A 12,571-nucleotide genomic window follows, 5' to 3' on the forward strand; every position below is an offset into this window, starting at 1 on the left:
CTGACTTGCCCAGGTCCCTGGGGAGAGGAGTAGCTCCAGTCCTTGGAACCCTGGACACGCACAGGGCTGGCACAAGGACTCTGGGAGGGCCCGAGACCTGTGCCTTGGGGTCCCCTCAGCCCCGCGGCCGCGCCCCTAGGGCCCGCCAGCTGACCTATATCCCGCCTTTCCCACACCAGGCAGGCCAGTCCCGCCACTGCCTCTGGGCGGGTGGGTCCAGGCCGGGAAGGCCCGGGGCGGGGCTGGCGGAGGGACCAGGCCGCCCCTCTCAGCGAGGGCGGGCCGCGTGCTCCTTTAAATGCGCTGGGGCCCGGAGCGCGCTGAGCGTCGGCTGAGAAGGAGCGGGCGCCTCTGAGGTCCGCGCGCCCGGCATGTCCCCGTGGCCCAGCGGCCCGCCCGCCTGAGCCGCCCGCGCATGTGGCCGCGCGCCAGGCCCTGTCCCCTCCGCAAGCGGCTGCCGCCCGGCCCCGGCCGGTCCCCCGCGCTGCCGCCCGCCCCTGGTGCCGCCGCTATGCCGGCGCGCGCGCTGCTCCTGGCCGCGCTGGCTGCGCTAGCGCTGGCCCGGGAGCCCCCAGCGGCGCCGTGTCCTGCGCGCTGCGACGTGTCGCGGTGCCCGAGTCCCCGCTGCCCCGGCGGCTACGTGCCCGATCTGTGCAACTGCTGCCTTGTGTGCGCGGCCAGCGAGGGCGAGCCGTGCGGCCGCCCTCTCGACTCGCCCTGCGGGGAGAGCCTGGAGTGCACGCGGGGCGTGTGCCGCTGCCGCTGGGCACACTCTGTGTGCGGCACCGACGGGCACACCTATGCCAACGTATGCGCGCTGCAGGCGGCCAGCCGGCGCGCGCTGGAGCTCTCGGGGACCCCCGTGCGCCAGCTGCAGAAGGGCGCCTGCCCATCGGGTAAGCGCTCTGCTGAGGAACGGGCCGGGGGTGGGACTAAACGTGCTTGCGGAGGAAACTGAGGCGCAGAGCTGGGGAGGAACCTCGAGGTCCGCACTGGCTGTGCAGGATGGGCAGAATTTAACCAGATCCCTGGCCTTGCGGGTGGGGAAACTGAGGCCCAAAGTCACAGAAGTCGTGAAGGGTGAAACCCGGTGCCCTCCTGATCACCCAAGGGGTCTGGTCTAGCTCCTTCCTTCCCTGTGTCTCTCTGGCCTGGTCAAAAACGTACCTGTCTTGTGTCTGGTTTTGGCTGGTCCCATATTCCTACTCTGTCCGGGTGCTGGCTGGGAAAAAAATCTTTCCTGGGCTTGAATCTAACCCAGAGCGGATATTCTTTTGAGCAGCATCCAGTGTTACCTTTTTTTTAGCGGCACTTAGAGTTCAAGTCTCCAGGGGGCTGCCTGGGAATGGTGAGCGAGGGTGTGGGGTCTCTGCGTGGCTTGGTGCCTCCTGGGACAGGCTGCTGAGGGGGGACTTCCTTTTTCCCTTCAGACCCTGGGACAGCCTCCCCCCACCCGCAGCTCACCCAGGACTGCTTCTTGCCGCACCGCTGGACCCTGAGCCTGGAAGAAAATGCTAGAAAACCCTGCTGCCCCTTTATTGGTTGAGGGCACCTCTTAGGAAGTCAGTTCAGTAGGGACCCACTCACGGTCACCATGTGCTAGGTGCTGAGCCCCAGGTTCACGGAGATGAGTAGAGCCCTGTGTGTGCCCTCAGTTTACAGCCGCTGGGGGGAGACGCCGACCACGGGGCCTGGCTTAGCCGGGCCCTGGGAGCACTGTGGGGAGCCTAGCTGCCTGGGGTGCTGGGAAGACTTCGGGGGTGAGGAGCATCTGAACTGAATCCCACGGATGAGGGGGACAGGTCCTCCAGGTAGTGGTAGGGAATGGTTCTCTAGGAAGGGGCGAGAGCGTGAGGCCCCATGTGGAGAGCACAGAGCCGGGAACAGCTGGCGTGGAATGGGGGTGGGGGTTGGGGGGCGATAGCCGCGGCTGGGCAAGCTGGCGGGATGAGGGGATGAGTGGCCACGAGTGTCCTGTCATTGGCTTAGTCTCCATCCAGAAGGCCAGATTTCCCTGGGTTGGGTCTGGTATTCTGAAAATGAGTGTCTCACAGCCGGAAAAGTTTGGTAGCATAAACACCATCCGTGCGGTGCTGATTCACACTAGCTTTGAGTCTATCAGAAGTTCTGAGAGAACCTGCAGTGAGGAAAACACACAGACACACACACAGAATCATAAACCCAGGGTTTTCCTGGCAGAACGCGTATGCCCTCCTCTGGGTACCCTGGGGTTCTGGGGAGCCCGGTCTGGGAAGATGGTGTAGGATTAAGTGTGATTATTTGGGGGAGCCAGTGAAGGGCTTTAAGGAAGTGAGGGTGATAGGGTCAGATCTGTGTTTAGACTGTGCCCTGGAGAGCGAGGGGGGGAAGCGGGGTGCTTTGCGGAGTGTCTGAGACAGGCGTTGGCATTGAATGAGCGCCTGCTGTGGCTCATCTGCCCAGGGGCTTGGCACTGGCTGCCCCACTTCAGGCAAATGGCTCCGAGAGACAGCTTGCTTGTGTCATGGGGCCCCCAACCCTGACTCCTTCATGTGAGGGACACTACTAGAATAAGGCTCCAGGGCTGGGGAAGGGAGGGTCCCAAGCATTTCGAAACCCACATTTCTTGAGGATAGAGGCCCCATTTGTAAAGCACGTTGTCTGTGTGTTCAGCTGGCGACACAGGGCCCCATCCATGCCCAAGACAACCTTGACGTGGGGGCGGTAAGAAGCCGGGAGGAGACTGACCCCAGACAAGTGCAGAGGTCAGTCGGCAAGCAGGAAGTGGCTGCCAGCACAAGGTCACGGGCTGGGGCTCTCACGTGGGGTCTTAGACACGCTGCACACCCCGGTTTCCTGTTCTGCGGTGACAGGTGCCGGGGAGAACCGTGGCAGGGATCGTGAGCCCTGTGGGTACGTCAGCACCCTCGGCAGACGACTTACCTGTGTTAGGACCCCCACCGTGTCTGGTCTACCCAGCCAGGTTGGCTTCTGTGCTGAGCTTCGGAAGGTGAGCCGGAGCTCTCCCGGCAGAGGATGGGGCGGGCAGGAGGGACCGGAGCAAAGCAGAAGCAGAAGGAGCAGCCTCACAGGCATAGGAGGCCGCAGCCCTGACCTGGCCAGAGAACCAGGGACAAGGGCCCCGGGAGGGATCTGGGGCCTGCGAGAGGCGGGTGGGGAGGCCTTGGTCGTGCAGAGCTGGGGTCCATGCCCATGGGGCACATTCTGGTCTCTGTGGGCCCACCCTCACTCCTGGGGCCTGTGCTGTCAGCATCACCCATGCTCGAGGACTGCAGGTACCAGGTTTCTGCCAGTTCCCTGCGCTAAACCCAGTCCATAGGGAATGGTTGCTGCACCGGGGTCTCTGGCTTGCACTGTTTACCTGCCTCTGCCAGTCTGGCCCTTCACACGGCACAGATGCACTCAGGGAGGAAAAGAGCAGTCAGGTGATCGGTGTGAGGTTACCGGGCCAGGAAGCGACCCAGCCAGGCCAGGACCCTGCTCTGGCTGGCTCTGAAAGCTGCGCTATCACGGGGCCCAGGCTTTCTTCTGCAGATGGGGGCAGCAGGGTCCCCAAGCTCTAGAGTCCTGGTCAGGCTGGGGTACCTGGCTCCACGGGGTTCAGCCTCCATCAAGTATCACTGGCAACATCGTCCACTCTGCCCCTGCCCTCCCAAGGGTCCAGCCGGAGGTCAGTGAGTGATGTCACACGTAGTGTCCAGCAAGGGGCTGCCCATCCCGGGGGTTTCCCGCACAGAACTCCTGCCGGCTCACCATCCTTCACTGCGGCCTGCCTTTGGGTATCCAGGCGCTGATGATGGGGGTCCAGTCCCCAGTGCCTGGCTTGTCTCTGGGCAGGAATCCTGTGTCTCTGCTGGCCGTGGTCCTCAGCTGGCAAGTTTAGGCCACATGTGTTTGTCATGTCACCTTACCCTGGCTCCTTACTTCCACCCACAGGCGAGCCCTCAGCTTCCCCTGGAACCTGACCCCGAGCCATTCTTGCCCCACCTCCCTCATCCTTCCACACAGTGGCCCCAATAACCTAGATCAATCCATTCTGCTGGTCCCCAGCAGGACCGCCCTCAGCAGCTCCCCAGTGCTGAATGACCCATGAGGCCCTGTGCTGTCTGGCCCCTCCCACCCCATAGGGCCACCTCATCCCCCGTGCTCCCGCCCACCCAGCTGCTCCCTGCCACAGGGCCCTTGCACGTGCTGTGCATGCAGCCTCAGATGCCTGTTCCCTCACCTTCATGGAACCACATCCTCATCTGTCTGGGCCTAGATGTCCTGCCACCCCAGAGCTGCTTTCCCTGACCACTACGCCCAGGCAACCACTTCCTCAGCTCCATGAGCCCACCCCAGGGTCCCTACAGACCCTCTCTTCACCAGTGGGACCAGGCTTCTCTGCTGTATCTCTGTCTCACCAGCTCTGACCCTCACAGGGTTGGGGTCTGGCCTTGATTCTTTACCAGGCCCGCTCCAGCACCTGGCACACAGTAGGGACTGTGGAGTGAATGGATCATCTGTGCAACAGGTGAATCCCCTATGACCCTCCAACCCTCCGGCCCTCCTTGCCTACCCCCTAGGGAAGAGGGCTCACTACCCTTCCAGGAGCTCTGTGGAGCCCCGTCTCCACAGGCGGCCTGGCGACTGGCTGGGTAAACATGGAGACGAATGTGCTCCGCAGGTCTGTAGGAAGAGGAGGCTTCCTTGTTCCCCTAAGCAGAGCCCCGTGACCCACAAAGCCTCCCTGCCCCCAACTGCAGATACATAGGTCTCCTCACACACAATTAATTCAAAACTTAGAGCCCGAGGGCAGTTCACAACTGGTGTTCGATAATCTGCCTGGATTGTGCAAGCCCAGTGCAGGTTCCGACGGCGTCTCTCCCTATTTTATTTATCTAAGAGCTTTGCTCAGTGTTTGAGTTATAATCCCCTTCGTGGCTTCCTGCGCATGTCTTGAATTTCAGCCATGGGGACCAGGCAGTGTGACGCTTCCCATCCTTCTCCCCCTGCCCACAGGCTGGACGGCAGAGCCAGGAGCCCCATCAGAGAGGGGGGCGGAGACCGGGGTGCTGAGCAGCTGGATTCTCTGACCGGGGTGGGGCCCAGGGAGCACCCCAACCCTCTGTGCTCCTGATGTCAGCCTGGAGGGGCGGCCAGGGTCCCACAATGACACCTGGGGTCTGCCTGCTCAGGCTTCTCCCGGGCCCTGCACCTCCGCACAGCAGTCCAAGGGGAGTGTCATAAAACTTGGATCTCCCTGCTCAAAGCCCAGCCGTGGCTCCCACTGCCTTCAAGACCAACCAGGCACAGACTTCTGATGCCACCTGGCCTCCCCTTCCTGCCTGGCTTCATCCCTGTTAGCAGGTCCCTATGAAATCCCCACTCCTGTCTTGTGAGGGACAGATGACTATGTGCAGAACCTCAATGAGGGAGACACCACCTCCAGAAGGAGAAAGGGCTTCCTAGAGGAGGTGGCATATAGACAGCCATTTAGAGGTGGGCACAAAGAGCACCTATGCAGAGAAGGATGGCGGGAAACTCTGTGAGGGTGACCCATCCTCAGGAGGCAGAGAGCCACTGAAGGTTTATGGGTAACAGGTGTGCAGAATACAGATGGGCCCAGCCGGTGGGAGGGAGGCCAGTGCCCTGGGCGGGGAGAGCTGATGAAACCTGAGGATGTCTGACGGGGGCTGGTCGGGGGGCTGATCAGGTACGGGGGGGCACCCTGGGGTCCATGGCAACAGACTGGTGAGCAACCACATCCACGTGTCCGTGGCAGGCACCTGGTTAAGTAGGTGGCATGTCCTGCCCTAGGGTCTGAGTATCACCTCCTCCCGGGCCTTGCTTTGAGGAAGAAAAGCCGTCAGGTTTACCAAGGTCAAGGGTGAGACACCAGGCTTGTCTTCAGGCTGTCAAAGCCTTACATGTGCATTATTTAGGTCTTGTTGTCATGGCGCTCTATAAGAAAAAGCTCAGCCGGGGCCAGTCCTACCCCAGGTGGGGAGGGACAGCTTTGCCCGAGCCCAGGCCACCTGAGTCTCCATCTGCAGCTCTGTACGCCGGGCCGACCTCCAACGCCTTGAGGAAGTGGCTTTCCTGTTTGATTTTGATAACCATGTTAGACAAACTGGTAAGAAAGTGAATAAAGTCACAGACACCTTGTCCTCAGCGCAGTGAAGATGTGGCTGGGACGTACATGAATGTGCCCTAAACCGAACACCATGTCTAGTGTAAGAAGGAGCTAGAGAACCCTTGGAGTTATGTAGTGCACAACGTGCCCAACTGTATGCTTCAACCCCTCTAGTGCATGGTAGGCAGAGCCAGAACTGAGACTCAGTTCTGTTCTCGCGTCCAAGTGCTCAGCGGTGAGTCCCAGCTACCCCATCTGCAAGTCTCCTAAGCTCTCTGCACCTCGGATTCATCTGTGAAATGGGACCTTTCTGGCTGGGTCACTGGACAATCAGTGAGGTGAGGCATTAAAGCTAATAGAGTTGAGTATGAATAGACCTCAATACCGATGAGTGGGTGTTTCTGACATAAATGGATTTTGTGGGAGAGGAGAAATAGAGGAAGGAACGTGCTGGAAGGCAGTGTTCGTGGAAGGGCTGCCCTGTGTCCAAGGGAATTCCATGGACCTTGTTCAGTGCACGACCCAGCCGGGGAGCCTGGGCCCAGTGGAGTCAGCCACTGGACCAGTTAGGGCAGGGAGGGTTTCTTGTCAGAGGAGAGCCACAGGCTGACCCCACCTTGGCTTCCAGGTTACCCAGAGTCCTGGGTACCCTTTCATATAAAGGTCAGATAAGCTGGTGGCAGAGCCCCTCCTCCATGAGGCTGGCACATTAGAAGATCCAGACTGACCCCAAGTCGAAGTCTGGCCAAGCTGGGCGCCCCTGGGCAGGACATCCCATCGCTGACTAAAGAGAACCAGCCCGGAGCAGAGGAGGCACCTGGGGTCAGCGTCAAGGGACCTGGTTCTGGGCCTTAGGGGTGCCCGGGTGTCCCAGGCCTTGGCTCAGGTCAGGCTCAGGCTCTGAAGTCCCTGGAACTTGGCTCAAGGCGTCCCTGGGCTTCCCTCTGTCCCATCCGCTGTCACCCCTGGGCTGTGCCTGGCTGGTCACTTGAATGCCCCACATGAGAGGGCGTGGTCTGTGAAATGGGCAAAGATCCTGCCTCGAATAAGGGCTTTGAGACTTCACTGGTCTCATAAATGTCGGAGCTCCCTGTATGCGGCTGCTGGGCAGGACTCATGCGGGTGGAGCCCTGCATCCAAGGGCAGGAGCCTGGGGCTGAGGGCCACAGACAGCAGCACCTTGCCCCCTGGGAGCCACAGTGCGATCTGAGACCCCTGCTCCTGGCTGGGTGGGGAGACTGTCACCTGGGGACAGGCAAGTTTTCAAGAGCAAGAAAAACACAGGGAACTGTTCTGGGAACTAGTTAAACCCGAGAGGCGGCTCCTGGGGCTTCAAAGCCTGCCCCTGGTGGGCGAGTAGGGCCTTTGTGGGGGGGGCGCTGGGGGCCGTGGAGGGGCCCCTGAGACAGTGCATTTGTTCCCACAGAGCCTTCACGCACTCCTTGCTTATTCATGTGTTCCCTTGCTGCTCCCTTCTCAGTGCTGTGGAATGGGGGTGTCCAGGCCATGGGGACCATCAGAGGGACATGCCTTGGGAGGGGTCATGAGGGGCTGTGAGACCCAGAGGGGTGAGAGCGGTCACTGAGCCTGCCAAGTCAGGGCAGTCTCCCCAGACAAGGTGTGCTGGCCCGGGCTTGAAGGATGAGGGAAGGGGCATTCCTGACAGAGGGAACGGGAGTTGGGGGTCTGGGGGAGATGGGCAGCAGGTGAGGCTGCAGATGCAGATGGAAGCCAGATGCCCGGGTCCCTTAACGCACTGATAAGATGTTGTCATCTGGTCTGCAGGCTGTTTAGCATTATGGACAGATGGGCACAGGTGGGGCTTTGCAGTCATCTGCAGACGGCCCTCCCATCCCAGTTCATAGCTAACCACTGGGTTAGACAGGTGGGGGCTTTTCCGATAGAATAAGGGCAGTGACCTCAGAGTTAGAGTAACAGAACTGGGTCTCAGTCCAGGCTGTGCATTATGTGCTGGAGGGCTAGTGCATACAGTTGGGCAGGCTGTGCACTGCACAACTCCAAGGGAAGCCAGTCACACTGTGATCTTTGTTAAGAGTGGTTTTGTGCAGTGCACAGCCTATCCCTGAGCTCTGCGGGCGCAAGAATGTTGGGGCGCAAGAATGTTGGGGCGGAGCCCAGAAGCCCAGCTTCTCTCCCTGCCACCCCTGGTCCCAGGCGCTCCCATCCTGGCTGTGCCCCTTCCTCTCCCCGGAGGCGCCACAGGACACCTGGCCTTGATTGCTTCGCCCTGTGTCAAATTCCTCCCGACTAGAACTTCCAAAGCCTGTGAATTACAGTTTATTTTTGAAAACAAAACAAAACAAAATGCTAACAGCTGAATCTGGTCGGGACTGACTGTTGACTTCAGAACTTTGGCTGGAGGATGGGGTGGGGGAGGGATTGTCAAAACCCCAAATAAACAGAGTCTGCTTTCCAGCCGTGGGGCCCAAGGTTTTCATGTGGAAAGAAGCAGTGGGAACCGAGTCCTCCCTGCCCACTGATTCATGGAGTGATTCATCTGTGTGTGGGGAGGAGGACCAGGAAACAGGCATTGCCCCGCCCCACCACTTCCCTCCCCACTGCCCACCACGGTAGGTCTGCTTAAAGGGACAGGACCTGGCAGGGCCCAGGTCCCCAGCTCGCTGACCCTGGAGCCCCATCCGGGTGCCCCAGGCCCTGGCTCAGGTCAGGCTCAGGCTCTGAAGTCCCTGGAACTTGGCTCGAGGCGTCCCTGGGCTTCCCTCTGTCCCATCCGCTGTCACCCCTGGGCTGTGCCTGGCTGGTCACTTGAATGCCCCACATGAGAGGGTGTGCCATGGGCAGGGCATTGTCCTGGGAAACCCTCCAGGAGGGAGAAACTCATTGTGCTGGGGGCCTGCCTGGAGGAGGTGGGATTTGAGTTGTTCCCCCAGACAAGCTGGAGCATCTTGCTAGGGAGCAGTGGGGAACGGTCTGTGTGGGTGAGGCACAGGGAGGCAGGTGATGGAGCAGAGACTTAGAGTAAATGGCCCAACGGGTTACACAGAGGGGACGGGGGATGGGTGACATCTGACGTGGCCCTCGGGGACTGCCCGCCCCAGCACAGCATGGTGGGCACGCACCTTGGCCAGGGTGAGCCCAGCACACTTGGGAGAGGTGCAGACCCTGCCAAGCGCCCACCCATGGAAGGAAGAAGGGCCTGGGCCAGGGATCCTCTATGCCTGGGGCCACAGGAATGACCTGGTGAGCAGTGTCCCGGTCCCGTCAGAGACCAGAACCCGGACAAGCCAGCAGTTTCTGCGGCTTGTTTCCTTCCCTCTGCCTGGAGGCAAGACCAGGATTTGGGCTCCCAGGGGCCTCGGGGTAGGGGGACAGAGCTGGCCTTAGCCCCCACAGCTGATGGGTGGCTTCGCCTGCAGAGTTTCGGGGCAGTCCTGCGTGGAAATCAATGCGTGGGACAGCCCCTGGGGCCCTTGTTACTGTGAGCCCTGAAACTCAGATCCCGCCCCTCCAAGTGTTTTGCCAACTATGGGGGAAGGCTCCCAGGCAGGGTAGGCTCTGGCCGCCTGCAGTTGGGTGGGCGAGGGGCTGGCTGACAACAGGTCCCGTCTCCCAGACGGGCTCCGGCCACCCCCGCACAGGCCGCCTCTGGTTTAGGCTGACCACAGTGGCCTGGGCCCCTGTGTCCTGAGTCCTAGCTGAGAGGCAAATGTCACAGAATGGATGGTTGGGGCCTCCTTTCCACCCCTGACCTTGGAGCCTAAGGGGAGCCCTCTCCTGACCCACCCAGAGTCCCAGTCTGGACATAATGGGGAGTCGGGGCATGGAGCACGGGGGGGGGGGCACTGGGGATGGGTGAGGGGCCTCTAAAGGGAAGAGTCCCCGGCCAGAGTTCACAACATGCTTCTCCAACTCAACCTGCATCTTCCAGCAGGAGGATGCATCTCAGCGAGCCACATGGTCACCCCGCCTTTGACGGGGAGGCAGGGACCCCCGCCCTGGCTCCCTCAATGTGGGGAGAGTGGTCAGGATGTGAGGGGCCTGCGTGTGCCCACACATGTTTATGGGACACACCGGGTGGGCTCACCAAGCCTCTGGACAAAACCAACAACTAGAGTCTCACTAGATCCTCATGCCTCCCAGAGACTGAGAACAGCCTCAGCTGCGGAACTAGGCTTCGCAGGCTGAGCCCTGCTGGCTCCCCCACACGGGTGCTGGGGGCATGGTGGGCCCCCCGGGGAAAAGCCTCACCCCTGCAAGTCACACTCATACCCAGTTCCCACGGGTCAGTGGGGGCGGTTGGGGAGGGGGGCATCCTCCATCTCGTTTTCAGACCAGCAGTCAAGGCTCAGAGAGGGTGAGTGGCTTGCCTAAAGCCACACAGCTGGAGGCGGGGTGCCCGGCCAAGCCCAGCACGTGTCCAGCTCCAGCCGTCCGCTCACTCGGGGACCAATCACAAGCAGTGCTGGGCAGTGTGGGTTCTGGGGGCACCAGTCTCCGTTGGGGACCTGAGAGGCCTCGGCACATATCCGAGCCAGGGAGACCAAAGGGGTGTGGGCCCCGTGCCACCCACATCCCTCAGGCCTGCGGTCCTGGCAGGCACTGCCCCTGCTGCTGACAGCAGCAGAAATCTGAGCCCGCGAGGGTTCCAGGGGAGTTCATGAACCGCCCGGCAAGTCGCACTGGGGCATGGCCAAGTTGGATGGGGGGCCCTGGCAACTCAGACATCCGGAGTCCCGCAGGGCCCAGGAGGGGGTCATGCTGTGGCCAGACCGGGGGGCGAGCTAGGGGCCTCTGCTGGACCCTTGCCTGATCACTGCTCTAGCCCAAGGGCTGGAGGGACGGGATGGGCCAGAGCCGCAGGGGACGAGGGAGAGGATGGTTGCCTCATGCCACGGCACTGCTGTCTATCTGAGAAAGAGGCAGGGCCCCGGGGGGCTGGCCGAGATCTAGCTCAAAGGTCAGAATGTCAGGTCGCAGCTGGCAGCTGAGGGCGAGTGTCCCAGCCCACCCTGTGGCATCAGGGAGGTAACAAGAGGGAACTCAGCAGGAAGGCCCCTCCTGAATGTCTGGGTGTCACTGTGCTGCTGAGTGTGGGGTGATCCTGAGGGGTTCTGAGTCCAATGGGGTCCTTCCTTGGTGGAGTGTCCCCCCGGGGTGGGGGTTCAGGGTGCTGTTGGCGGTGTCCATGTCTCAGTGAGGTGCCTGGTTCTTTCTGCTAGTGCAGGTCTCCACCAGCTGACCAGCCCGCGGTACAAGTTCAACTTCATCGCGGACGTGGTGGAGAAGATCGCGCCGGCCGTGGTCCACATAGAGCTCTTCCTGAGGTGCATGAGCCCCTCCCAGTAGCCCCCCATTCTAGCCCTAGGGTGGGCGAAGCCAGGTGCTCGTGGGGTGGGTGGGCCTCGTGGATATCTCCAGTTCATGTGCCCCTGGGGAGGGATGCCTCTCTCTGCCTCTGGTCTGCTCACCAAGGGGAGCCCCCCGGGCTGCAGGTTTGCTAAACAAGGGTGTCCCATGGGGGAGGGGAGGGGGTGCATGTCTGAGCTGGGAAGCACCACCGCCCTGGAGCCTGATCAGCCATGGATTCCTGGAGTCTCCTCCCAGTGCGACGTCTACTCCCCAAAGAGAAGACACGGGCAGCAAGACGTCTCAAGAGTGCTGCTTCCTTCTGGCTGACCTCATGTGTTGGCCCCTGGGTGCGAGGAGGGGGCCGCCAAACCACCCTGATGAGGCGCGCAGGGTCTGAACCCCTCCACGCTGATGGTGAGCGGAGGGAGCCAGGCCCACGTGCCCCAGAGTGGACGGCCACCCCGCAGCCTCAGGCCAGGGTGCTGGGGCCTTGTGTGTTTACACAGCACTTTCCCTGGGTGGTGGAGGTGGGCTGGTGTTGTGAGGCCAACACGGAGGCCCAGGTGCGTCCCTGGGGGGGGCGGTACAGGGCAGCGGGGCAGAATCACTCACGCCCTCATCGCTGGCCCCAGCACAGGGCTCCCTGCTCACTGGGCGTGGCATTTGCGCAGTGGGAGCCCTTGTCACGGAGCGTCACCGCCCCCGTCTCTGGAGGTCAGGGACTGTCTTCTCCCCTGCTGGTGCTCCACGGGGCCAGCAGCCAAGGCCACAAGCCCCCTGTCAGAACAGCAGTGCCCTTGGACCTACTGTGTGCTCGAGCCCTGGTGGCTGCTGTGCCAAACCGTGTCCCAACAGTCTCAGTGAGTGTCCACCTCTTAGAGGAGAGAGCCAGGCACAGGCAGGACTCACCCCAAGTCAGGACCAGGGGGATCCAGCCCTCCATACGGACTGACACCCTGCACTCCGAGGCCCTTTCCGCTCTCACACATGGCTAGGTTCTCATGCTAGGCTTTGAGGTTCCCATTTCCTGAGTGGGGACCCAGGGCTGGGGGACCCAGAGCTGCCGAGGGCCCAGTTAGAGTTTGACCCCAGGTCTCTCAGGCCCCAGAGCTGACCCCTTCCTGC

The 12,571-nt window shown here is 61.5% G+C and overlaps 1 protein-coding gene across 2 annotated transcripts in view; it reads left to right on the plus strand.

Moving 5' to 3' along the window:
* Positions 1 to 468: 468 nt before the first annotated feature.
* Positions 469 to 12,571, plus strand: part of HTRA3 (HtrA serine peptidase 3) — a 28,804-nt gene continuing 16,701 nt past the window's right edge. The window contains exons 1-2 of one of the 2 annotated variants that reach the window (XM_032855704.1): positions 469 to 896; positions 11,322 to 11,421. In XM_032855704.1, the coding sequence (XP_032711595.1) occupies positions 512 to 896; positions 11,322 to 11,421 (485 nt within the window). In that variant the 5' untranslated portion in view covers positions 469 to 511. The remainder of the gene's footprint in view (positions 897 to 11,321; positions 11,422 to 12,571) is intronic. The other variant, XM_032855711.1, reaches the window with a different exon arrangement.

Source organism: Lontra canadensis, unplaced genomic scaffold (genome assembly GCF_010015895.1).
Source record: "Lontra canadensis isolate GAN:19392208 unplaced genomic scaffold, GSC_riverotter_1.0 scaffold1, whole genome shotgun sequence".
Taxonomy (NCBI): Eukaryota; Metazoa; Chordata; class Mammalia; order Carnivora; family Mustelidae; genus Lontra; species Lontra canadensis.